The sequence below is a fragment of the Ruditapes philippinarum genome, unplaced genomic scaffold (genome assembly GCF_026571515.1).
Source record: "Ruditapes philippinarum isolate M1 unplaced genomic scaffold, ASM2657151v2 ctg1853_1_1_1_1, whole genome shotgun sequence".
In the NCBI taxonomy this organism is placed as follows: Eukaryota; Metazoa; Mollusca; class Bivalvia; order Venerida; family Veneridae; genus Ruditapes; species Ruditapes philippinarum.
Genome location: NW_026855228.1, coordinates 41,490 through 69,475, shown reverse-complemented (window position 1 = coordinate 69,475; position 27,986 = coordinate 41,490). Strand labels below are relative to the sequence as shown.

Below are 27,986 nucleotides of genomic sequence, written 5' to 3'. Positions count from 1 at the left end.
GAAAAGACCAGTCTGGTGTAAACAGTCGGAATTGAATAAGTGGTGAATAAGCAAAATAAACTTGTTATTTGACAAAATTTCTTGCTAACATTGTAACTAGGAAGGAAAAATCAAAATTCTTATATAATATGTTCAACGCTTTTGAATTTTGTTAGACGGTTGTAACTTAAAATAAACGCATTTGAGCGTAATAAAGCTATACTTTATGTTTCAGTTTATAATAAACTACGTACATCCAGCTAATGTCGATAACGCTGAAATAGTAATAAACTGAAGACAACTGGGATGTAAATATAAAAAATGGCATGGTATTCATCAGTCAAGTATGTTTCATTTCGAGAGCCGAGCGAACGTTGTGTGTAAGTCAATGGAACTATGTGGAAGTAGGTGCTTTGGAAATAATTAATTTTCAATTTTTAAAAAAAATATTTTTAAAATGCACATATATTTGTAAACGGAATTTACACAATATTCGAACAGTAGTTTTTGGATTTTTCCAGTACAGTTGCATATCAATTTAGATAATTTTTAATTTTATAACACTGAACTTTCAAAAACCTAGTTTTACAAAATGTAACGTAACAATAAATCTTATCAAACACAGCCTGTGCATTTGCAGTTTTTGTCCGAAGGCATTGTTGTATTATATGAATGGAAGTTTATAAGGATTTTTATTTTGCATAAGTATTTTTAGATTCAAAGATTGACTTCAAGACGACACTTTCAATCATTTTTACAAAACCTTTTATATGCTTGGACATACGTACTTTTTATTTTATTTTATTTTTATCTGTATTTAGTTACAAATACTGAGCACAAACCTAGAATACATACTTATCGTTAATTTGGAAATACCCAATGCGGGTCTGAATATCTAATAGACTGAACACAAGCCATTATATTTGAAAACAACTGATGCGGTTAAAAATATTAAAAATCCTGCATACAAAAATAATAGAATTTATTTGAAAAAGAAATGAAGATTTGGTATCTCGAATTGCTTTTTGTATTGGTAGTATACCTAAAACGTGTTTTACAGTGTCAAACAGGTTAAAACATGGTATTTATGAAATGGTACAAATTCCAGTTTCTCCCCTCTGCCATCAGCCATTGCTTCTTATAATACCATCAAGTCCAGACATTTTGTAATTTATATATATCACAGCCACCGGAAAATCTTTGCACCACCGGAAAAGTAGCAAACTACACTACCATTTATACTTGCCGTAAACACTTGAAAATCATTTCATCTGATAGATTTAAGGTTCATTGTAAATAATTGACTTCATTTAAAGCTTTTTTTTTTTTCTTATCAAAATTTGTGTTTTGAAAAAATTGTTGGGGCGGAATTTCATGTATTGCGCCCGGAATTATGCTGACCGGGCGTAATTTACTTATATTCCATATGGATTTTTTAAAAAAAAAATATTTATTCCAACGGGAATTTCAATTTTTCCAGCAACTCTTAAACTATAAAAATCAACATTAATACATTCTTTAATGACTTTCTGACTTATTTTGAAAAACTTATTCGCTAAAATGAAAAGAAAATCATTTTGAAAGCTTGAAAAAAATCCGACTGGATTTTTACAGAAACATTTTAATAAGTGTAACAAACGATAATAATTAAAGGCAAATGATAGTTTTCGAACAAAATTAACATAATTTTACACGCTGAATTACCAGTAAGGTGTTTTGAAAAAAAAATAAAATCCAATTGGATTTATTTTCAATTATTTTCAAATAAAAAGTTATTGAAAAAAATTCCAATTGGATTTTCCTCAATTCATTCATTTTCAAATGATTCAAGAGGTATCCATTTTATTTTATTTAAATAAGAGAAAGCAAATTATTTATAACTATGATGATAAAAAATTTAATAAAAATAATAATAAGAAGAAGAACAATAATAATACTAATAATAGTAATAATAAGGAAGAATAAGAAAATTCAATAATTCGATTATAATTTATATAATAATTACTTTTATTCATTATTATAATATTATATTTATCAACAAATTATAATATTATTATTGTTTTATTCAACAATGTATTTCTATACACTATAATAGAAAAACGGACAGTTATATATATTATTGATATATTTATGGAATAATGCTAGCAGACGATATTTTTACCACAATGAATCCACGTTGCAATGTTTTTTATTTAAACACCAATATTAAACTAAAAACTGTAAAATCATATTCAAATTTCGTATGAACATATAAATGTGAAAACGGTCCCCTTGATAAAATTATACAACAGTCTTGACCAATTGATTTGAAACTTATAACATTTCTCCTTCTCTTTCAATAAAGTTATATTTCGTGTCTGTTTAAAAGATATTACAAAACACTCCCTTTTAATCGTATTTAATTGATCGAAATTTACCTGTAACATTCAATTTTAAAAAGAGCGGGACAGAGTTATTTTTATATTTTAGTCTGAAGTTTCATAAACATTTTCTAATATCACGTGTCTGGCCGTGACCATTTTAACATTATTTAAGATATATAGTCAAACCAGCTCAACTTGAAAATGAAAAATAATATATGAACGTAATTTCACTTTATTAACAAAAGATACCAACAAATTACACAGGGGTAATGTTTAGCTTCCAAGTGAAATTATTTAATACTAGTCAAGATATGTGGTCATTTCTCTTGAAAAGGTGTAGAATGATTAAACAGTAAAAATTCTATCATTTGTAACGTTTCAACTGTATCTGGGGAAAACGGACAAATTGCCTTCCTTATATTTTTATTGTACTCAGATTGAACTTTGTTCCTTCTACAGTGTTGTTCAAACGCGTGTAAGGTATTGAAAGCGCTAAGGTGACAGGATTAGATAAAAGAAAGCGTTTTTCGTGTCTTTTATTGCAGGAAAAACGGCAGGAGTTAACAGTTTTTATTAGAAAGCATTTAGGGGCAGATCTAAGATGCTTTCGAATAACCTGACGTTATGGTATATAGGAAAAAGTACTTATGTACAAATGTACACATATATGTGTGTAAGATAAAGAATGATTGTCTCTTTCTTTAAAACAAAATATATCATAAATAGTGTAAAAGAAACGCATTCCTATTAACCCGGTTATTTTGAAGATGATGGTGATTTTTATTTTTAAATGTATGTCATATTCTTTAAAATACTTTGCTTCAATACATTTAGTCTAAAAAATGCGTATCTTCGTACATTTTATATTCTATGTATTAAGTTTCATATATGTACATTGGTAAATAAATAAACATGATTTCGATGCAAAATAGATAAACGTGATTTCATCGAATACTGAAAAACTGACGTTTACGAATATCACTTTATATTTAAAATAAAGAAAATATTTAAACTGTTTATTGACTGCAATGAAAATCGCACTGTGAATTATTCGTTATCAACCAAAGACCAGAGCAATGGCGGAAATATTTCTTTTGAGGTTGTTTAAATGTGCGTTTTCCACTTTGAAAACACGGGACGGCATTATAGTTGAAGGAAATATCAGTCTTTCCATTCGCCATCATTTTCTGGAAAATAATTTGAAAGCTTCAGAACAACTTCACCTTAAGAACCTATGGGGGAAAAGTAATTTACATTTGTTACAGAAAGTTTATTTTCCCAAATATCCTTTATTTTGTGTGTTTTGGTTTCTTTACCCTCGCCACCGGAAAAAGATACAAAATATCCTTTAAGTCCCAATTAAGAATTATTTACTGCCTGGTTGCTCTCATTTGCGACTGCCCTTAAGACGGGTATCACTGGACCGTGGATATGCTACCAATCAGATAATTTTGACCGTTTTAGAGGTTGTCCAATTAAATCACGTGATCACGCGCTGCCTTTTGCGACTGTTCAATAAGTAGATCTTGACCACGCCTATCAGTTAAGAATTATAAGTAGTGTGGATGTTTTGTAATAAGTATATATTAACTTAATCAATGTCATGTTTTGTTTATTTTTATGCAAAGTTTCAAGTGTAATGGCTATAAAATTAATTACGTTTATGAAAACGCGCAGATAAATTTAGTCGTGCACGCAAAGTAATAAATGAAAAAAGAATTTTTATAATATATAATATAACTTATTCATTTATTTATATATTTAATTATTTATATATTTATTTATTTATTTATTCATGTATTTATCTATTTGTTTATTATTAATTAATTCATTCATTCATACATTCATTCACTCATAAAAATATTTAAAATATATAATATATTAATTAATTAATTATTTAATGAATAAGTAAATTCATTTATTCATTCAATCACTCACTCATTCATTAACTCAATCATTCATTCACACACTCTTTCACTCACTCACACACCCATTCATTCATTCATTTATTTATTCATTTATTTACTTATTTATTTAATTATTTATTTATTTATTAGTTTTCTTTAAATATGTTACATGTGTTATGCAATAAATATTTTGAATTGAATTGAATTAAGAATAAGAAGTTTTACGGCCTTAAATGAATTTGAATTGATATAAAGCTGATAAACATTTTTTTTACAAATTTAAATTTCTGAATGTAAAGAACGGTAAATAAATTAATGAATGAACCAAATAAAGAAACACTTTTTTAGAGCCAATGAATGAATGAATGAACTAAACAATCTTTTTAGAGCTAATTTCCTTCATAAACTGTACGTTAAATTTACGGCTAAATGATCCACACTTTATTTATTTTTTGTGTGATCTATCCAAATAGGGTCATTTATGTTTTTAACACGATGCAATGGAATCTCAATCTGATTAAATGGTACTAAAACTTAATTAATCGATCTGAATTTCTGTTATGTAACATGTTAAGTAATTTATGTGAGCATACATCGGAGGCCAATCAGATATGTCATTGATTCATTTTGCAATCCAATCAATTTATTAGCCGAAAGAGAATTCCTTTATTCATTGGTAATTCAAAATAAGAACTACATAAGCTAAACCCCGCCCAATTTTACAGTGACTGAATGAATTAGATAATGAATGAATTAATTAAATGGATAAGATGCATTCATGTGGCACCGGACAAAAAACAATAATCAGATCTGTCCAAAATATATAAGAAATAATGAAGTGAAAATGCTGACCAGTTTGTATAGAGAGACAATTGATATTTTGGCATGATATGGTTATTCATTTTACAATGTCTGCAAAGTTAATACATTGTATAAATAATGCCGTCAATTGAATTTAGTAAAACCTGCTGACCAATTATATTAAAATTTAATTCAAATTAAACAAAAATAAAATTATTAAAAATGATAGTGGCATGAGTAGGTATCGAACCCACGACATCGCGATTATCAGTTCTGCGCTCTTAATGAAATAGATACTAAACACATTTAAAATAAAACCAATATACATAACACTTTTTTCTTACTTTGATGGTATACGACAACATTAATTTTACAAATATTAGAAAATTTCACCATCCGATTTTTTATTATTATTGTTTTATGTACCCTATGTTTGAATTGTTGCTCAAATTTCAATCACCATGACATATTTACAGGGATTATGTTTGCATATGAGATATATTCTTTGAAGAAATTGTTTATGTCTTTGTTTCCATTTCCTTTTGGTCCAAATAGACAGGACTGATTTTGAGATTATGGCCCTCTATAAGATGCTAGAAGCATTTTGTAGTACAAGTGGTATCTTGGTATATTTTACCTATTTAAGGTATGCTGAATCCGATAAAGGTGAATACCAAACTAAAATACTTTCTCTTGACCATTGAATTTGCCATTTTTAAGTGACCACTAAAATGGCCGCCAAATTTCTTTATTATAAATGGATGATATATCAAATAAAACTTTTAAAGAAAGGTAAAGCCTGAAATTTGTCATAAAGCATGTTTATGTAAAAACAATTTGACACCAAGACAGAATTTTTTAAACAAAAATCTAATATGGCCAAAAAGTCAAAGATGGCGGAAATTTTCTTAAGGTCAATATAAGAACCGCCAAATTTCTTTATCATAAATGGATGATATATCAAAAAAGACTTTTAAAGATAAGAAAAGCCAAAATAAAAGAAAGAAAATAAAAGACATCAAAACATTTTTAAAAACAACAATCAAATATTGCCGAAAAACAAAGATGGCGACATCATTTTTTCTATTGGCCAATCAAGTAGTAATATAGAAGTGATATTGAGGATAGTACTGAAAATTTAAGGCATTTAAACATAAGAGACTAGAATGTAAGAGTAAAAAATTCTAGAAAGCTTCTACTTTTTTAACCATCACTATATTTAGGGTTAACGCAGTGAATACTACATTATTCCCTGCCTCATCTGGTAAATATAGAGCTTTTAAGTATTTAATCTGGCACTCTATGCAAGCATATAGAGTGGCTACTCAGACTTTCACTTATATTTGCACAGCATTTTATGCCAGTATTTCTTTCAGCAAGTTTTTTTTAACTTTACTAACCCCCTGAGAAATTTCTAATAGTTTACTCTTACTCCTCAGAGCGGCCCAATGCAATTCACTCATTGCGGTATTGAAATTCAGGAACTATTAGGTTGGATGATTAATATTGTCATTAGAAATTTAAAACCAATAACATATAAGAAACAACATTACGGAAAAGCTTTGTTAATAAGATGTCAAAAAATTGAGTTTGATTTCATAATGACATTGATATAAAGCCAAAAGGATTCAAGCTTAATAATCAAGCTCAACTAATACAATTATGAAAACTTTTAATTATAATAAATAACGGAATGACATTTGATTTTTCAATATTTAGCGTGAGCTTTATAATGGCCATGTCAAACAGTCAGTCAGAATGTCAGAATATTATAACATTTACATTTCTCGTAATGGGTGTGTTTTTTTTCATAATGGCTGAGTTTTCTATCAATAATGTCACAGTGAAAATGAATCAGCTCTTAATTGGAAATGCTAACGCACCAAATTGCACAGTTAATTAATAATGCATATCATAAACCTAATATTGAATCAAAAACCTCCGAACCCTTGGCCAGACTAAGAAAAAAAGTTTTTTGTAGGCAGCAATATTTATCGCCCTGAGACTTTGTCATCGACTGAGATGTCATAGTTATGACTTCAAATTCTGCTAATTTCTCGTTATTTTCTTCTCAAGAAACCATAGCTTATCACGCAATTAACAATAAATAAAGCAATTATATTATGCAAAGTTTTGGCTTTCTTTTTTTAATACTTAAAGCCGGCACATAATAGGTTACGACAAAGTGTTTTACTGTGATGCCATCCAAACAGATAAACCACGGACTAAAATTCCCCAAGAGTTTTGTAATTGTAATCCTTCAACACATTACTACTGTTACATTAAAAAGTATGTACATACGTACAGAATTCAAATAAAAAAAGTTTGCTTTGTATTATCACTCTTATGTGACATTCATTTTATTACAAACAAAAGTATTTGAATACTCATGTAAATATTTCATATTTGCATAGGTTTTATTATCAAAATTTGTTAATTAAACACAAAATAGCTAGGTCTTTGCAATTTTAAAATGAGACAATCAAAAGTAATCAGAAGTTATCATAATTGCTCATGTAAAACTAATGTAAGTGTGTCAATCCTTGGAGAAACGTTAGAGTAATCTACAACCCATACCACGTGTAAAATTTGAGTTATTTGTTTTTTAAAGTAATGATCTACTAAATCACTGGGTAAACTTATATAATTCGGGCACCGCTTTCCTTGCAGTTATCCTTCCTCCTAACATTACTAAATGGTCAGAGGCTGAGCCACTCTTAAACTACTCTTCCCCCACCATTTCTCACTGTGACATAGCTCTTCCTATAGCTATCATAACCACCACTATCACTAAACCTAAGTACCAAGACACTCAGCATCAATGGCAACATTATTGAATCTGAGAACGAGATTCCAATATAAAAGTTGTAGGAGAGTTATCAGAAGATCGGTATGATGACCGTACGATTGGTTATCAGTTCGTAGAACCGCTACTCCTCCACTTCTCCCTAACAACTATACATTTTCTGCATTTGCCCCCAAAAATATGAACAAATAGTCCTGTTGGTATTAACAGACCGATGAGTTGGCTTCATGGATAGTCTTGAGATCACTTTTGTTAATTTAAAGCCACCCACAATGGTTAACTTGTCCTAATAGACTTGTTTTAAAACAAGCTACGCCAATAAATGATAACAACTTTCTCAGCTCAAGCATTTAACCTGTTTGCCAAAAATTTTAAATATTCACCAGGTATTCCATTGCATATCAGCTGATTCGTGTTGGATTTGAAAACAAAAGCGTTACAGTTGCGTTAGTCATTGAATTTTAATTTTGGGATTTTAACTCTTGCCTCGGATTAGACATCTCGCATCCTTGAAGTGCGTGTTGCCCCTGAATCACGGGCAATCACGGGCTTCCAATGCAATTAATGCTAATAAAAATGTCAGAAGCAAACCAAATTATTATAAATTTAGAATTGCATTGGGGTTTTAATCCTTAAAAAAACAATCTTAAGGAACAATTTCGTAGCTTTGACTGAAAGTCCATTTGTCCACTTGTTTGATTATTAAATTTTAATTCAGTTTAAACATATTTTGTTCATCAAATACATAACAAACATTATACAAATGATGAGTTTATAACAAGAAGCGAATGGGTTGGGCAAAAAGGTCTAGAAACATTAGATTTAGCCCTTCATAGGTAATTAAATATCACTACAACAATAGACTAACTATATAATGTAATAATAGAAATACTTAAAAATTCCGAGTTCATACACAGTTTTGACACAGATCGAATACAACTCATATAATAAATAATCTGAAGCCAACATATTGGGGATCCTCTATCACCTTTAGGCGGGAAGATTAGATACAAGAAGGACAAAACATCGGTGAGTTGATCACTTGTTTTCAGATGGAGCAAGCGATTCAAAGACTGTGTTTACGAGATCCCAGAAGGAAAGGGCGAGGCCAAGGGACAAATCTACTATTTCTGTGGACATTTATAACGCCAAAAGCGCTACTTGGTGATCGATAGTATTTACAACTTATTCGCTTTATTGTATGCTTTTTTCTGCATTGACGTACACATTTGATTCTTCTGACCAAACAACTGAATTGGAACAAAATTTGATTTATATGTTTGCACATTGGCAACAAAGTAGTTGATATACTAACATTACACACTATGAAGATTCATATAATAATATATTATAAATATATTATAATGTATATATATATATGTAAATATATTATAAAGATCATTCTATCATTTCACGATACTAGTATTTTGCATAAAACAAGCCTGTATTCAGTAAAAACACAATAGTTTTTGTTGGTGTTATGTGCATTTTGATGTGTTTTTAATTGTTAAAATATCACACATCACCAATATTTCGCGTGCTGTGAACACTAAAAAGGTAAAACGGGAAAAGGTCGGCAAACTCCCAGATCCTTTTACAATTAGTGAAGCGAGGAGATGATAAATTGAATTATAATATCAATGGCTAATAATAATGGCTATGGTAATATTATCAGGAAATAATAAACTCGCGGGAGCGGACTTACAAAACAATGATGCTGGTTTCCTTTTTGTATTTATTTTGCAACATAACTAACGTCATTAATTGCATTTGAGCCATTTATTGCATTAGAGCATGAGCCGGGTCGCACACTTATTTATTTTTTATATGTTTTACTAAATGGTTATTTGAAAATATATTTGTTTTCTCCATGTATTTAGGAAATGTTCCGATAGCTTTCTGTTGTAAAATCGTTTGCGAAGGTATGGATTGTGGAACATAAGTCTTTAAACTTTAAAACATAACTCGGAAAAAGGAGAAAATAAGTACTTCTTTTCATAGTTCGTTGTATTATCAAAGTCTTTTGCTTCTTTTGTCTTTTAAATGTGCATAAAGCTTTGTTGTTTGCCAACCTATAACTGTAATTCTTTGCAGGTTGTGGAGTAGACGCTTAATGTTCATTTGCTGTATCATAGTAGCAGTTTTAGTAATAACGATTCTGCATGAAATCACCTCTCATGAAACAGGAAACTTTCCCTTGAACGAGCAAGCTCAACCAACTGCGTAAGTTTTATATTTAAAGAAAAATCTCCTTAAAAACTTCCAACAGATCTTAGCATTTGCAGATAGTGCTATGTACGGTATTTTTATGACAGTAAATCATTTTTTTCAACTTTAATGATCTGTTTTTATATCGTCTTGATAATAAGAGAACAAATATTCTTGAGAAATGAACAGTTCATCTATTTCCTTATTTATTTTGTTTGCTCGTTGAATAACATATTTAATCAAAAATAAAAGTATATTAAACATTGTCACCACCATTGATGTAAATCTGTTCAATTTGCATACATTCAAGTGACTATTAACATTGTAGTTTGATACTATATATCAACTACTCTCATGACTTTTGTTTAGAAAGTAGAATTACTAATGAACTTGAACAGAAAATATGGATAAAATAGAAAATAAGCGTCGTGATGACTCTGAACGTGTGATTATTGTAAAACAGTACAAAAATAATATTTACTTATGAATCGCTGGCTGTCTTAATTCTGGGCTAGATTTAACTTCGATAGCAAGTATATGTTTTATTGAATACATAACACGCAGCGTATCGTAAAATAAGTGTGCATTCAAAATTATATATGTACTGACTGTCAATTTGTTAATAAAGTATTAGTTGCAATATACATTTAACGATCTTAAAGGCGAATCAAAAGAATATTTTTATATAGCTTTAAATATAAATACTATTGTGTTTATAATATGATTCACATCGTTCATTAAGATATACTTGAAATGGATACATTCATTTTCATTAGGAAAGAATATCAAAAAAATAATAAACTATATCTAAATTTCGTGAGTAATCATCAAAGTTGTGTTAGTGTGTTTATTTTTGTTTCACAGTTTTAAAGCAAATAATGCATTCAGAAACATACTGCAGTATTTTCAACCGGACATAAAGTGCAAGGACTCTTTATTAGCTGCTGACCCATCGTTCTCTGTCATATATAATCGAGGTAAGTTTTATTATCAATCTATATAGAATTTTAAGCGTTGTCAACTTTTTAATTGTCATCCTATTTAAATGAAAATACATTATCACTGGTACAAATATGATCAAGGAGTTCCCAGATATTCTGCTTCCCGCGATTTGAAATTGAAAAAAAACTACATTATTAACTACTAAACGGAGGCATTCGGGCGATCCGATTTCGAGCGAACGAAGTTTAACTGTATAGTGTAAAAGGCTACCCAAGATAATCAGTCCACTCATGAAAAACCTATCAACAGTGATTAAAAGGTGCAAAAACACCTGAAGCCCTAAAGACTTAAATATATACAAGCATAACTCTTGTGCAGAAGGTTAGAGTGTAAGTCAAGTTAAATACAGGATATAAGCAGTATCTATGATGTAACTAAGGATGGAACACTTATGGAGCCATCAATCAAATTGTAATCGCTTACATATCACTTAGTTTATCATAAATATTATGTTTAAGGAAAGACAAACCATTTTGCGAACTCAAGTTGTTTCTAATAGTTTATAGATTTGATTATTCCATATCACAACGGATGTTCAAGCCTTTCCAAATGGGTATAAAAATACGTATGGCCTTATTGACGTCGTTTCCTCGCTTTTATTCATAAAGTTTGACATTATTATGCATCAATTATTAAAGGATAAACCACAGAAAGAGAGAAAACCATTTGTTATCAGTATATACGGGAATATTCAAGTCTGAGTAACTGTTAAGCTGTGACTTGATTGAACCTCGCTTTAATGACCATCATATCGTTACAGGCGTTGTGTTTGTATAATTGTCTAATATATTTACACATACAAAAATGATATTTTGTTAATGAATACGTGAACTTACGTGTAACTTATTTGCTAACATGCTCAGTTCTATCTATAGTTGTGACCGCCTCCGTGGTAGAGGGGTTAGGGTCGATGACTTCTAATTCAGTTACCTCTCTGGCGTGGGTTCGATCCCCGGGAGATGCTTTGGTAGTTTAGCACGGAGGAAGGTAATCTAGTACTGGTGTAACTCTCCAGGAACAATGGTTAGGAAACTACCCGCCTATATGACTGAAATACTGTTGGGAAAAGGCGTAAAATGGAACAAACAAACAAAACAATCTATAGTTGCAGTAAAGAGGTACGCCACAAAGGCATTTCCAGCACACAAAACTATCTATTTATTTCAAAACACCTTGAAACTTTACCATGCACTGAAATATCATAATATAACTTGAAAAGCATTTTAAATATTTTATTTTTTACGTGCTGCAAAAGTGTGTGGAAACATGTTGACATTTACATGTACGCGTAACAGCTAATATGTGCGCATGTGTTATTTACTATGTTGCATATACCAGTAACACGTGCGTGTGTACGTACGTTCGTGTGTGTTTTAGCGATAATTCACTTTATGTGAAATATCAGCTAAAATATCTATAACATATCTATTACATCGAAATATTGGTGTTGAAATATGCTGATTTATATATCTTCTAGTCTTTGTAAGTTATTTATCAGTATTGTTTATGTCGCGCCTATGTTGTGAAATCTGTCTTTGAATACTTTAAAAAACTAAATATTATAACTTTTATACCAATGAATTACAAATGCACGTTGTAAATAAATAGCCGGCGTCCGATTTCATTACTTTAAATGGGCAAGAAAATTTCGTCAAAAAATTTTTAATTAAAACAAACCATTCAGTTTGCTACGGTAAAATACAAAAATCTGGAAACAAAGTGATCCCTCGGAAGCATTAATCACTACGAAATTACGTGGAATTTGAAGACTCGGTTTAATTGAGACTGTACATGAGGGATAATGAATAAGTGCAACATCCCTGACGCCCCCTAGCACCGGCTTGAGCGGTACCCAAGAACGGTTCTCAAGTCGAAACACTTAATAGTGCTGGCATCAATGATCCGAAGGACTAGTAAAATGTTACAACATGGAAGTGAAGTACGGGACAACATTTTACAGCTGCCACATGGCACTTGACCCCTGATGTTAAGTATAAAAGTTTTGAAAAAAAGTAATCCCTCGAAAGCACTAATCACAGCAAAAAAACATGAAAATTGCAGACTCATTTCGACTAAGTCTGTACATGGAGGATAAACCCTTTACGGAATGTTCACTTCATTCATTTAGGAATGTTTTTGTATAATACGGCATTTTTGTTACGTGCAAGTATGCATGAATTCTAAGCTTAGTGAAAGTCCATCCGCCTGCCCCTCACACGGGTCCCTCATTTAAATTAGGGAAGATGATATTTTGCAGTAGTTGAAGAAAAAAAGTAATGTTAACCAAATATTATGGGAACTGAACAACCGAATATAAGGGAAACCTTATGATTTTGAATTAACTTTCCAGAGAGGAATAGGCCTATGAATTATGGAGGGCGTCATTGCCGAAATTTCAGATATGTAAAGTGTTCCTTTTAAAAAATATTTTTGAAAATGCAAACAAATATGTCAGCCATTTTTGTTTTGTATCCGGGCATGGCACATAATATGCCCTTAATCCAATCTTTGAATTGAAGGTTCCCTCCTTTATATAACAAAATAGATAAATACAGAATCCCTAAAGAAAGCCCAACACGGCAAAATTGAAAATGTTGCAGGCTCGGTTTGATTGAGCCTGTTCATGGACGGTACTGGAAAGTGCAAGTTACCGTCCACGCCCCCTAGCACCGGCTTAAGCAGAATTCAACATTTAAACATGAAATAGTAAAATTTTGAATTTAGAAACATCCGCAGATGTGTTCATACGGCGGTTATCATGGAACCTTCAATGTGACACTTCCGTGCCATTCCATGAAAAGCGGCGTATGGTCCCCAAGTAATAAAAAGCGTGTGCCCTAAACGAGAAAACAATGGGCGGAACTAAATAAAATGGAATTTTGAAAGGGGATCAGAGGTTATGAAGCCTGCGTATCACAGATAAGACGTCAAAAGACAAATTTAAAAAGCAGGCAACATATCCTAAGGGTGATTCAACATTATTCAAGTAGGAATATTGGAACCACCCAACTAGAAAATGCCGAAAAGTTGAAACTAAAAATACTACAAGCACAACAATAATGTCGTGCTGAACGATCTTTAAGGATCGAAAATATAACATCATTGATTAAATGTACGGGGAGACTTTTTACAGCCGCCACACGGCACAAATAACACGGATGTGATCATAAAATAGATAAATACAGAATCCCTAAAGAAAGCCAAACACGGCAAAACTGAAAATGTTGCAGGCTCGGTTTGATTGAGCCTGTTCATGGACGGTACTGGAAAGTGCAAGTTACCGTCCACGCCCCCTAGCACCGGCTTAAGCAGAATTCAACATTTAAACATGAAATAGTAAAATTTTGAATTTAGAAACATCCGCAGATGTGTTCATACGGCGGTTATCATGGAACCTTCAATGTGACACTTCCGTGCCATTCCATGAAAAGCGGCGTATGGTCCCCAAGTAATAAAAAGCGTGTGCCCTAAACGAGAAAACAATGGGCGGAACTAAATAAAATGGAATTTTGAAAGGGGATCAGAGGTTATGAAGCCTGCGTATCACAGATAAGACGTCAAAAGACAAATTTAAAAAGCAGGCAACATATCCTAAGGGTGATTCAACATTATTCAAGTAGGAATATTGGAACCACCCAACTAGAAAATGCCGAAAAGTTGAAACTAAAAATACTACAAGCACAACAATAATGTCGTGCTGAACGATCTTTAAGGATCGAAAATATAACATCATTGATTAAATGTACGGGGAGACTTTTTACAGCCGCCACACGGCACAAATAACACGGATGTGATCATAAAATAGATAAATACAGAATCCCTAAAGAAAGCCCAACACGGCAAAATTGAAAATGTTGCAGGCTCGGTTTGATTGAGCCTGTTCATGGACGGTACTGGAAAGTGCAAGTTACCGTCCACGCCCCCCTAGCACCGGCTTAAGCAGAATTCAACATTTAAACATGAAATAGTAAAATTTTGAATTTAGAAACATACGCAGATGTGTTCATACGGCGGTTATCATGGAACCTTCAATGTGACACTTCCGTGCCATTCCATGAAAAGCGGCGTATGGTCCCCAAGTAATAAAAAGCGTGTGCCCTAAACGAGAAAACAATGGGCGGAACTAAATAAAATGGAATTTTGAAAGGGGATCAGAGGTTATGAAGCCTGCGTGTCACAGATAAGACGTCAAAAAACAAATTTAAAAAGCAGGCAACATATCCTAAGGGTGATTCAACATTATTCAAGTAGGAATATTGGAACCACCCAACTAGAAAATGCCGAAAAGTTGAAACTAAAAATACTACAAGCACAACAATAATGTCGTGCTGAACGATCTTTAAGGATCGAAAATATAACATCATTGATTAAATGTACGGGGAGACTTTTTACAGCCGCCACACGGCACAAATAACACGGATGTGATCATAAAATAGATAAATACAGAATCCCTAAAGAAAGCCCAACACGGCAAAATTGAAAATGTTGCAGGCTCGGTTTGATTGAGCCTGTTCATGGACGGTACTGGAAAGTGCAAGTTACCGTCCACGCCCCCTAGCACCGGCTTAAGCAGAATTCAACATTTAAACATGAAATAGTAAAATTTTGAATTTAGAAACATCCGCAGATGTGTTCATACGGCGGTTATCATGGAACCTTCAATGTGACACTTCCGTGCCATTCCATGAAAAGCGGCGTATGGTCCCCAAGTAATAAAAAGCGTGTGCCCTAACCGAGAAAACAATGGGCGGAACTAAATAAAATGGAATTTTGAAAGGGATCAGAGGTTATGAAGCCTGCGTATCACAGATAAGACGTCAAAAGACAAATTTAAAAAGCAGGCAACATATCCTTAGGGTGATTCAACATTATTCAAGTAGGAATATTGGAACCACCCAACTAGAAAATGCCGAAAAGTTGAAACTAAAAATACTACAAGCACAACAATAATGTCGTGCTGAACGATCTTTAAGGATCGAAAATATAACATCATTGATTAAATGTACGGGGAGACTTTTTACAGCCGCCACACGGCACAAATAACACGGATGTGATCATAAAATAGATAAATACAGAATCCCTAAAGAAAGCCCAACACGGCAAAATTGAAAATGTTGCAGGCTCGGTTTGATTGAGCCTGTTCATGGACGGTACTGGAAAGTGCAAGTTACCGTTCACGCCCCCTAGCACCGGCTTAAGCAGAATTCAACATTTAAACATGAAATAGTAAAATTTTGAATTTAGAAACATCCGCAGATGTGTTCATACGGCGGTTATCATGGAACCTTCAATGTGACACTTCCGTGCCATTCCATGAAAAGCGGCGTATGGTCCCCAAGTAATAAAAAGCGTGTGCCCTAAACGAGAAAACAATGGGCGGAACTAAATAAAATGGAATTTTGAAAGGGGATCAGAGGTTATAAAGCCTGCGTATCACAGATAAGACGTCAAAAGACAAATTTAAAAAGCAGGCAACATATCCTAAGGGTGATTCAACATTATTCAAGTAGGAATATTGGAACCACCCAACTAGAAAATGCCGAAAAGTTGAAACTAAAAATACTACAAGCACAACAATAATGTCGTGCTGAACGATCTTTAAGGATCGAAAATATAACATCATTGATTAAATGTACGGGGAGACTTTTTACAGCCGCCACACGGCACAAATAACACGGATGTGATCATAAAATAGATAAATACAGAATCCCTAAAGAAAGCCCAACACGGCAAAATTGAAAATGTTGCAGGCTCGGTTTGATTGAGCCTGTTCATGGACGGTACTGGAAAGTGCAAGTTACCGTCCACGCCCCCTAGCACCGGCTTAAGCAGAATTCAACATTTAAACATGAAATAGTAAAATTTTGAATTTAGAAACATCCGCAGATGTGTTCATACGGCGGTTATCATGGAACCTTCAATGTGAGTTTACATATAGATCGTAACAACTTACCTAACATTTACAAGTGCATTCAATACATATGCAGATCTGACACTTATAAATATCTTTATCTATCTGAAATATACAAATGATATGTAAAACTTGAATACAGAAAAAAGAGTTTAAGAAAACGTGTTTCTTGTTGTTTAATTTGGTTTTATGTCACACCGACACAGTATAGGTCCAAAGTACTGTCGGGATTCGAAACCACAGCGGTTAGGGGCAAGTTGTTTGGAAGTAACGACCTTAACCACAAGGCCACGAACGCCCCTATTGCAGAATTGTTTGGCACAAATTTCATTTTAAACGAAAACAATGTGAGTATTTGAAAAAATAATATTTTAAAGCGGCCGCCGAGATTTCCTTTTCAAAATCAAGAAAGTACTGATGTGTAACACGTATTTGCAATCCCTTAAAAGTTGTTTCAATATAAATATGAATAAAAATGTACATTAAAGCAACAACATATATTCTACATACAATTAAATAAAAAAAATAAAACAAATGATGTGCAATCAGAGACATATTTTGCAATGAAAGAATATCATGACTTCGCATTTGCTATTTTGAATATGTTAAATCAGTAAGAATTTAACACATTTAAAAAGGCTGAAATATCAGAATGAGAAACTAAAACCCCAAGTAAGATGGAAAGAAGTTTTTCCAAACAATAATTCAAACTTGCAAAACATATACATATACCGGTACTGTTGGCCTAGTGGTTAAGGCATCCGCCTTCGGATCGGGAGGTCGAGGGTTCGAGCCCCACGGGGAGCGCTAATTGAAGGAAGAATGTTTCTCGCGGGACTCGTTCCGAAATGGCCGCTTCGTGAGCCGCGAGGTAGTTAAAATGAATGATTTGATTTTTTTCTTGTTTTATTGCTCAATCTACAAATCTAGTTCATGTTACATATATCTATTTGCATGAACATGTTTAGGGCATCGGACATGTCGAAACATTTTTATATATTAAACACAAAATCTGTATAGAATATGTTAAACAAGATCAACAAGGAAAGGCGGCGTTCCATGAACGCAATCTCCACACGACCAGCAACAAGGACCATTAGCAAAGACCCAGGTGGACCCCAAGCACGGACGGGCTAATCACTAAAATGATAAATAATTTGTAACTGATATGATTGAATAATAGGAAATAATTTAAATAAAGTCAAGAGTTGTTGTGTTTTTATCAGCATATTAAATTATATCAACTGTTTAACTTTCACAATAACGCAATAACTAAATATTTCCACTAAACATAAGTGACAATTGACGTTTGTAAACAATAATAAAAGAAATTCAAAGTAAGATCATATTAGAAGAATGTGTTAGCAAAAATTGTTCTGATTATTTAGAGAATGTTTCATATGCAAGAATAATTAAATGTTCGAAATTTCCTTTTTGATAAGTTACGCTGTTGATATGATTCTCTAATGAATTGTTGTATCTTAACTAGTTAATTTGTCACTGAATATTCATGACATAGTTTGTCATTCTAATTCGTATGGATTTGAAAACAGGAAGAAGATCGGTCTTTTTAGGAGAGGATATTATTTTTACAATTGTACTCTACAATGGATACGGTAACCCCAAGGACACAGGAGGAGATCATTTACGGGCACGCTTATTCAATCATTCACTAGGAGCATATACACCTGGAAGCATTGAAGACCATGCCAACGGCACATACACTGTAACTTTTCCATCATTATGGATCGGAAACGCAGAGATAGAAGTAGAGGTTTTGTACACTCATGAAATTATTGGCACTGCAATTAGATTAAGAAAAACATGGGTATGGTATATTAAAAATATATATTATTTGTAAATTAGATAACTTTGGAACTATTTATCTGAATATATATAATTTGATTTTTATTTGAGTACCTAGTTCTGAGAAAATTGCATTTTCCTGTAATGAATTCTACACACAATGCAGTTTAAAAAAGAAATGAACATTTTTGCTAACGTTTAATAATGTTTTCTTAACAGTATTTTCTTTTAATCAAACGAAATGCTATTGTAGGATTTTTCTGACGTGTTTGCAATCTTTGTGGACAACAACTATACCGAAATTACAACATGTGGTCCAGATTATAAAACAGTTCATAGATACTCCAAAACATCCAAAGTGTGTCACTTTGCATACTGGAACACATCACAGCAATGGTTTTGTGGAAGACCTGCGAACAATATGCTGTGTAAACACTGGACATCAATTACTCGTTTTTTGGAAAACTATACGAAAGGAATCAGTCAATGCGAAGAAAAATTGAGTAGAATGTAAATATTTTTCATTAGAAGAATAGGAAACAGAAAATACGATTTTTTTTTGTAATCATTGCACTTAATCTTAAGGCTACATACAGTTTAAAATACTTTTGAAGTAGCAAAAATTACTCCTATGCGATCGAATTGTATCGGTGCTCCATAAAAAGTTTTTTTTCTATGGCTATACTATTCAGATATAATTCTTTGAGTAATATGCATTAAATATGTCCCATTTGTAAAGCATGCATCCTATCTTGACTATAGAATGCACTGACTGATTCACAATAATTAGTTTTGCTTTACAAAACTACTAGAGCAATATAGTTAGTTAGCTCACCTCAGATCAAATGCTTAAAAAGATCATCATGTCCTTATTAAAACTGTTTATTTAAAAAAAATTAAATCTAAAGCCTTTATTTCTTGTGATCTATCATTTCCATTTTAAATCATAAAAAACGGTGGATGCCGAAGGCAACGTACCTTAGACAATATGTTGATAAATTCGGTGATTATTTATCACTGCCCTACGTATCAATCTAAGAATACAACAATGTAGCCTCTGAGGTTTTGTTTTTAATTGTGTACAACTCAAAGAATTTGCAAGATTAAAATAATCGCAGGTGTTGTTGCTGTTGTTCCCTTTTGCCAGAGAAGCATAATATGTACATTACCTACATAATGAGTAATTAAGACAATGTTGCAAACGAAGAACATTGGAATTATTTAGTTGATTTTCAAACATACATTCAAACAATAAGATTTTCTATATGTAAACTAAGTGTCCTTTGGCTTAGTTTAAATACCGCTAATAAAGTTCATAACGCGTTTGTGGGTCATATTTAAAGCTAATGCTTACCTTAGCCCTATCAAAAGAAAATAAATAAACCGATGAAAATAATAACAAAAGAAAAATGAAAATTAAGATATTACGAGGGTGTTCAAATATGAATGCGACTGGGTCAGTTTTCATAAGGGCTTGAGAAACTGTGATCACATGGTTATTTCAATACTTCAAAATACTCACAACCATGTGATATACGATGTTTAAGCCTTTTAATTTAATATTGATATGCATTATCTTAATCTTTTCGAGGTATACTGTTCAGAAAATAGCCGAACCAAGATATGTTTTGCGCCAGCAATGTGTTTTTGAGCCTCGGGAATAGGCAAAGTCATTTAGGGCAAGATCTGGCGAATTAGGAGGAATTTACAGAATAACCCTTAGTGCGGCGATTTGATTAGCAGGACTAGATTGGTAAAGAAATATACATTCATGACCCTATTGACGTTAATGCATTTTCCATGCTATATCTTTGACTTCCTTTGGTTGCCAGTATATTGTAATGTATATTTCGCTTCGGCTCATAAAAGTGAACCCGAGTCTCGTGGTCAGTAAGGATATTTTCAAAAGATCGATTGCTGTATTTGATGAACTGTTTCAACAATTGTTTGGAGATGCTTTACCGACCAAGTATTTGCTCTTTGTAAAAGGGATGGGGTATCTATCTTTCACTTATCCTTTTCATTGTTTACCCACGTCTGGGAATTGTATAAGCGGCTCTAAAAGATGTACCAGGGCATTTGGTTATATACATAGTTGTAAATCTTGCATCAGTAGCAATAAAATCTTGTACCTTTTCAACAATATTTGGCGAAAATAGAAAAACAAGATCAACAAGTTGCAGTTTTCGGACTGCATGTATGAGTTGCAACTTAAACCACACCACTCTTAAATCCTTAACAAAACCGTGGGACAGTTGAAAAAGAAAGTTCATTGTTCCCATAAACACAATATATTTCATTAAATATGTCTTTCACCTGTATACAAAGAATAAAGCAGTTCTTTTGTTTGTATTATCAACGTGTTTTATATTGTTACGTCAGGTCATCTGTTTTATCTTAGATATATATGAAAGGGACACAACAGAGGTTTTTGACATAACCAGACTGGAAATAAATTTTCGAGATAATTGATCCTTTGCTGAAGATTTTCAACAAAAACTTTTTTTTACAAAATTTCAGGTCATAAGCTTACTCCGTTTCTCCAGAATTATGATTCATTTTGTGAATTAAGACCTAAATGTGCGTTACGCTGCAACGCTCTTTACTGAAATATGATAAAGAACTAATACGTTTTCATTTTATTACTGAGTATACTTCTTATTCATATATTGCATATCTTTCTCTTTTAAATGCCACATTTGATCAATGTAAGAAATTAAAAATAATGTTTTGGGTTTGAGACCTCAGTGGAGTTCCTTTGAACCTGTAACAAAGCAATTTAAGGAAGACCCGCTTTACGGTTTTAAGTTAGTGTAAGAAATGCAACGCATCCAATATGTGCAGCACGTTCAAGCACAACCCTACAAGAGAATAAAACAATCCCTCAATAACGGTGAAATTGAAAAAATAAGGCTCTGTGCCTGTTCAAGTTGGAAAATATAAGCTACTAGTCCCCTAGCCCTAACTTAAACTCAGTAAATAAAGAAAAGAAAAAATATTTTGCCAAAGCAAGTGTCTAATTAAAGTCACTTAAAATAGTTGGTCCCATTTTTTGTTTGTGTCATTGTTGGCCTATATTATGCATACCGTGCAAATATGTGCTGTCTAGAAAGGGAAAATATAACACAGTATTGGATTGGCAGTGAGCAACAAACGATAGGTATCGAACAATTTGCAATAATATTAGCACTGTATGTTAAGGAGATATTACTTTTTATATATACTACCAATTATCAATTGTGTCATATTTAACTCCTAATATTGATAGCATCACACATATTTATTTTTAGATCATTAGAAAATGAATAGTTACTTAATATAGCAGTGCCATTTACAGTCCCAATGTAACGAGACCGTTTCATTTAATGATTAACCTGTCCGTGCTCTGTCTTTGCCCTGTCCTGTTTTTGTTTGGGGTCCGCCTGGGCTCCTTGCCATGGTTCTTGTTGCTAGGTCATATGGGGGTTGCGTTCATTGAACGCCGCCTTTCCTTGTTGATCTTGTTTATCATATTCAAAGAAACGTTTGAAATTATAGTGAGCATTCGTCAACATGGATTTTTTTTAAACAGAACCCTATCAAGAGAATGCCACCAAACACCATGTTACTTCCTGCCGATCACAAATTTCCATCTTTCCTTTCCCTTTTTCTTTTCTTAAATGATTTTCGGTATCATATTATTCTTAGTCAAAAAGCGAACAAAGTTTGAAGTGTATCTGTAAAATAATAACAAACCAATAAATCGACAGTGTTGTATTTTATTAGTTGACTGTAACAGTAGCTTACTTAGATAATGTAAATAACCCTCCTAACAAAATTAAGGCCATTGATGTTTTTTTTTTTTTTTTTTTTTTTTTTTTTTTTTTTTGTTGTTGTTTTTTTTCCTTTTTAAGTTTGCGTAAACTATGTCAATTGTTTTTATGTGGCGTTACAAAATGTGTATGAAATTGAACCTCATTTTCAATTTCCTTGTAATATGTTTACGTGATGAATAGAAGCTTTCGCTTATGTATTTTAAAGTGTTTCACTCATTGTCTACTTGTCTACTAAACGGATACCTGTCAGATTTATTCTGCCTTCTTTCAAATATATTGCCAAGGGGGATATTGATTTGCATTTGTCTGGCGGTCGGTCAGCCACATTTTTGAAAATCAAATTGTTTCCAATAAATAACTCAACAACACATGTGACTTTGATCTTCAAACTTCACAGGTGCATTGGACTTAGCCAGTAGTTAACCCCTATTGATTGAAGGGTCAAAAATCAAAGTTAGATTGACCCCTATACGTAAAAACGGTTTCCGACCAATAACTCAACTAGTCAAGCTGCTTTGGTTGATATTTTTTATCAATGTTATACACATGTCAATATCTAATGTAATACAAGTATATAAAATTGGCTGTCGTTAAGTACGTCTAATTGATTAATACATTTAATGCATACATTATTTGGTAAGATCTGAGATATCTTTGTCATAAAATTGTTGCATACAACCTTTACGGTCACATTGACCTAGTGACCAGTCATGACCAGAAGATAACCCCAATAATTGTTGTTGTCACTAGATCAAAAGTCCGTCACATTTACCTGGCGACAGTTCATAATGATCATATATGTTGCCGTCGTATATACACTTCTATTCCTCTTTTTAAGAGATGGACAAACAAATATACCATCCAACATAACATTAAAAATATTACCAAGGAAAATGGATGACGCGTTTGAAGGAACAAACATTTCCTGTTTGAATTATAATAACACTAAATTATGGTTCCAAGACAAACCATCAGGATATTTTTACAACAATAAATGGATTATTGCTCATTGTAAAGGTAAGGTATATAATGTGCAAACATAAAGATAATGTAAGTCGATTTTGTGTAAAATTATCGTACTCGTACAAAAGCTTGGATGTTTTAACATATGTTAATATAACAATTTTCCTGTTAAAAATCAGATCTAATTTACCTGTCTATCCATTTAAATGACAATGGATGATAAATGATCTTTGTTGAACAGTCGAGATCCTAAAGTAACAAAAACTGTTATTATTTGATTACCAAATTGATTTCTTTTTTGTAAAATTATTTTAATAATGAATCTTTTAAACAGGTATTGAACACTTAGACGGAGAGTGCTTAAGAAATAAAACTATGCTGTTTTGGGGAGACTCTACCCTCTATCAATGGTATGTATATTTCAAAAAGAAACTACTTATTGACAGTTATTCCGTATGCAAAAGTTCGATAGGAACGCACGGTTGGCTTAATCCTGAAACATGCACGTTTCACAAATTAAACCTTACAATGTGTTTTAAGGGCCATAATATTCCTGTAAGCAGTTTTACAAAGAAAGGTCTGTATGATATGTTTAAAATAATTTCATTTGAGGAATTCATTAAATCATACTCAAATTCACGGAATGAAGTTCTGTTGGTTCTAAATTTGTATGTTCATTTACAACAGTATGATTATAGTCATTTTGCTGCTAACATGTTAGAAATAAAAAGGAGCTTAGAGCGGATCTTCAAAACGAAAACAAATGTTAAAGTGTTCTTTAAACTACCACATACATACAGAAGATGGAAGGATAAGGAATGGAAACTCAGACAAAATGATTATATTGGGTTTATCTTTACTCATATCATGCGCAAAACCTTTAATGGATTATATGATAAAATAACTGTGTTGGATCAGAAAGATGCAACTATTGCCAAAAGATCATTTGACATACATCCACCAGAAATAATTGTTCGGGGAATGGTTTTTCAATTTTTAAGTTATGTATGTAAAAGTGATTCAAATAAAATATAATGTTTAATCTTAATACCTTACATGACTGGATATACACGAATAAATACAATGCTTCAAAAATGGATAAACAAGCACTTGTGTAGAAACGGATATTCATTTTCTAGTATGTGTATGATAGATTTTCAATGTGAAGAACAATGGATATAATAATGTCAAATATGATATTATTCTGCATAAAGAAATCAAAGGGCACACCAAGTGCATATAAGAAATAAGTTGATAATGATCATCGAAATAACTAATCGTATGTATTCTTTGATAGAAATCTTTGTAATATATATTGCCGAAGATTCAGGGTGAACTATAAGTATCAAGGGGGATGCTCCGGCATCCGTCGTTCGTCGTCGTGCGTTTACATTAATCTTCTAATCTGAAAGTGCTGGGTAAATGCTCTTCAAATTTGGTTCGTTACATCCTTGTGACAGTCATACTTCTATTTGCTCAGATCATTTTAACTTTAGGTTTCCACGGAGCTAAAAATAGAGAAAAAAAACTTAAACACATATTCTTGTCTACAAAACTAATTGATGGATGATCATTAAACTTTGTCCGTAGCATTCTTAAATGGTCTGACATCACATTTATTCAAATAAATTGAATTGTCCCCTGTTAGTAGCCACTAGATCTTAAATTATAAACACCTTTTATACTGACCTTATTGATGGATGATTACCAAACTTTGTAAGTAGCAAAGTACTGTAAAAGCTACTTCTCTACACAAACAACATACTGCTCCTAAGACATGTGTCTGACTGAAAAACGAAAAGGCGATCCACGGCATAAAAATACGTAACTTTCATATAACAACACGTAATAGTATTAATTACTTTTATCGCTCAAAACTGCATTATTTAAAGTTAAGCAGGCTCGTCCTGATCGTTTGGTCATGACCGGAAGTAACGGTTATAAATGCATGTTCACCGGGTCAATAATGGCCATAAACGGGGGTATTTCTTTTCAAATAGACTTGTAAAGTAAAAGAGTCTCAAACATTTTTATCCTGAAATAACCATACCCAGATCTTAAAAATTTGCATAAAGCATATCCGTGTGGTCCTTATTTAAACCACACCCTTTTGTCAAAAATGGCCCCGCCATCGGAGTCACTTAGTTACATAGACACACAATAAATTCACGTAACAAATTCATTAAACCTATTGCAAACGCTTATAAATTAGTTTATTTTGAAATGGATACAGACCATACATAAATCAATTTTATATTACATTTCCTTCAGTATGTATAATTTTTGCTAGTGAAACATTAGAGTGAAATAATAGTGAACGGAGGAAGAACATTAAAGTAAAAATACGGTATTATCAAAATGATGACTTTTTATACTGTATACGAATTAGAAAAAAAAGAATAAGAATATAATTTAAAAACATCGCACCAAAACACAAGCATACTTGAAATGTTAATGTGTACATTCATGTTACAAGTGTTAGGAAAGTTTTATTATTTCTGGCGGGCGGGGTATATTGTATGTACTTGTAATGTCTTACAAAAAAGCCGATTAAAATGTCTTCGAAAACTGAGATAAATATGATTCTGTACGAATGCAGCAATTTTAAGTTCACATGCACACGCACATGCGCGCAAGCGCGCACACACACACGCGCGCGCGAACACACACCCACCAACACACCCATACACACACACACCCACACACAAACACACACACACAGTTTAGCTTTTTTGAAATTTCCAGTAACCATGGAACTTTAAAATGATTTACTTTGAAAGTAATTGAATCAGACATAAGTCTGCAGTAGCACGTTAGTTTTAAGTCATGGATGAAATACATTTATAATTATTGTACATAGTGGTATATAAAAATTCTTAGCAATAAGACTCGAAACAAATATGTATACAGGGTGTAAAGAGATAAAAATATTAATACGATTTTCTTTCGATTCCTTTCTTTTTATGCCTTTATTCCTTTTAAAATGTTTGGGTTTTTAAAAATATTATTCAATTTCTTTAAATGTACTTTATCTCGCCCTCAGATAGAAATCTATAATTCGTTTGATAAAACATCAGATACCTACTCAACAAAGTAAATTTTTGCTTTTGCACATAAACCTTTTATAAACACGTGTCATAACCTACTTGATGTTACCATGTATAACGTGTATATGAATGTTTTAGAATTATTCCGGCTAACTGATACGAGTTGTTTAAAATGTTATTATTCGTCACTACAGCTTACATATCATAATGTTGAATTTTGTTAGTGTACCTAATGAAATATTCTACTTTTTATAAAAAAGATTGGAAAAATATCGTAACAATATCTAGTTTTCGTTTTTAACGTTCCGTATAATTTGTTAATACCTTACCTGCATGAAAGAATTCAAGAGTTTCTATCGGGGGTTCGAATCTATTACATTGCGGGTAAGTTGTTAGAAGTCAACGACAATAACCACTTAGCCACAGAAGCCCATTATTATATAGCAAATATAAAGTTCAAAACGTTGTGTCTACATAAATCAGGGACAGTAACGATTTAAGTTACATAAAAAAGAACTGTAAACTCTATCCAGTTTTACTGAAACATACCCAGATGTTGAGGAGATCAAAGGTTAAGTCTATTTTCATCTCACGTGGAATTTTTGTGCAACATATTTGAATTATATATAGCTATATTTTCACTGGATAAACTAAGGTTCATTCCTTTTTAAATTGCTTACACAGATCCAAGTAAAAGGAAATTTAAATGACTGTTTCATCTTTACAATATACTTGTATTGCAAATAACTTAAGCTCTACAGTAGTATATAACAGTATTTCACGTAACTTTGCTGATTACGTTCTAGCTTGTTTTGTTAAATCGTAAGAGGGGCAGCACAAAAGTATAAATATAGAATATCGACACAAAATTTGTCTCAGTATCGTGACATTTTTTATAAATTATTAGAATCAATTGAGAAGATGTTCAGCAATTCAATTTAAGTATCATACCAAACCTGTATTTTATGTAATCAGATTGACATTTTTGTACGTAAGTAATAAACAAGTGTAAAAGAGACTTTTGAATGTTTTATGTGCGGACGGTTTAATGCAAGCTTCCAGAACGTCGTTTGATGTACGCAAGTGTCCTTTCTTTTTTGGAGTTATGCACGGAAAGTAGCCTGTTTAACTGGAAAGTCGCCATAAAACCTTTTATTGTTTAAGCAAGTAAATAGATAAATACAATCAACACTTATCTTATACGAGACGACTGGTTTAAAGCCTTTCTCACGATATTGGCAACTTTACAAACTGGTTTAATATTCATTATAAACGACATAAATATGTTATGCACTGTTTCACGTCGTACGACACCGCACTCTGACATTTACAACAAGCAACAGTTGAATTCATTAATTTAAACTAAAAATGTTCAGCC

The 27,986-nt window shown here is 32.3% G+C and overlaps 1 protein-coding gene across 3 annotated transcripts; it reads left to right on the top strand.

The window, feature by feature from the left end:
• Nucleotides 1-27,624, top strand: LOC132742560 (NXPE family member 3-like). Of its 3 annotated transcripts, none has more exons than XM_060731000.1 (8): nt 1-383; nt 9,951-10,079; nt 10,929-11,041; nt 18,531-18,805; nt 19,037-19,293; nt 23,437-23,615; nt 23,896-23,971; nt 24,249-24,431. In XM_060731000.1, exons 1-8 carry the CDS (start codon nt 376-378, stop codon nt 24,280-24,282), a joined length of 1,071 nt encoding a protein of 356 aa, XP_060586983.1. In that variant the 5' UTR covers nt 1-375; the 3' UTR covers nt 24,283-24,431. The 3 variants fall into 3 exon arrangements, with proteins under 3 accessions (XP_060586983.1, XP_060586981.1, XP_060586982.1); XM_060730999.1 differs by having other exon boundaries at nt 2-42; nt 215-383; nt 23,896-27,624; XM_060730998.1 differs by having other exon boundaries at nt 23,896-27,624.
• Nucleotides 27,625-27,986: the final 362 nt, after the last annotated feature.

Bases quoted from the DNA above. Each gene is read 5' to 3' on its own strand.
- LOC132742560 (XM_060730998.1), top strand. The intron at 11,042-18,530 runs GTAAGTTTTATT...ATTTGAAAACAG, and splicing joins CTCTGTCATATATAATCGAG to GAAGAAGATCGGTCTTTTTA. The intron at 19,294-23,436 runs GTAAATATTTTT...CCTCTTTTTAAG, and splicing joins GAAGAAAAATTGAGTAGAAT to AGATGGACAAACAAATATAC.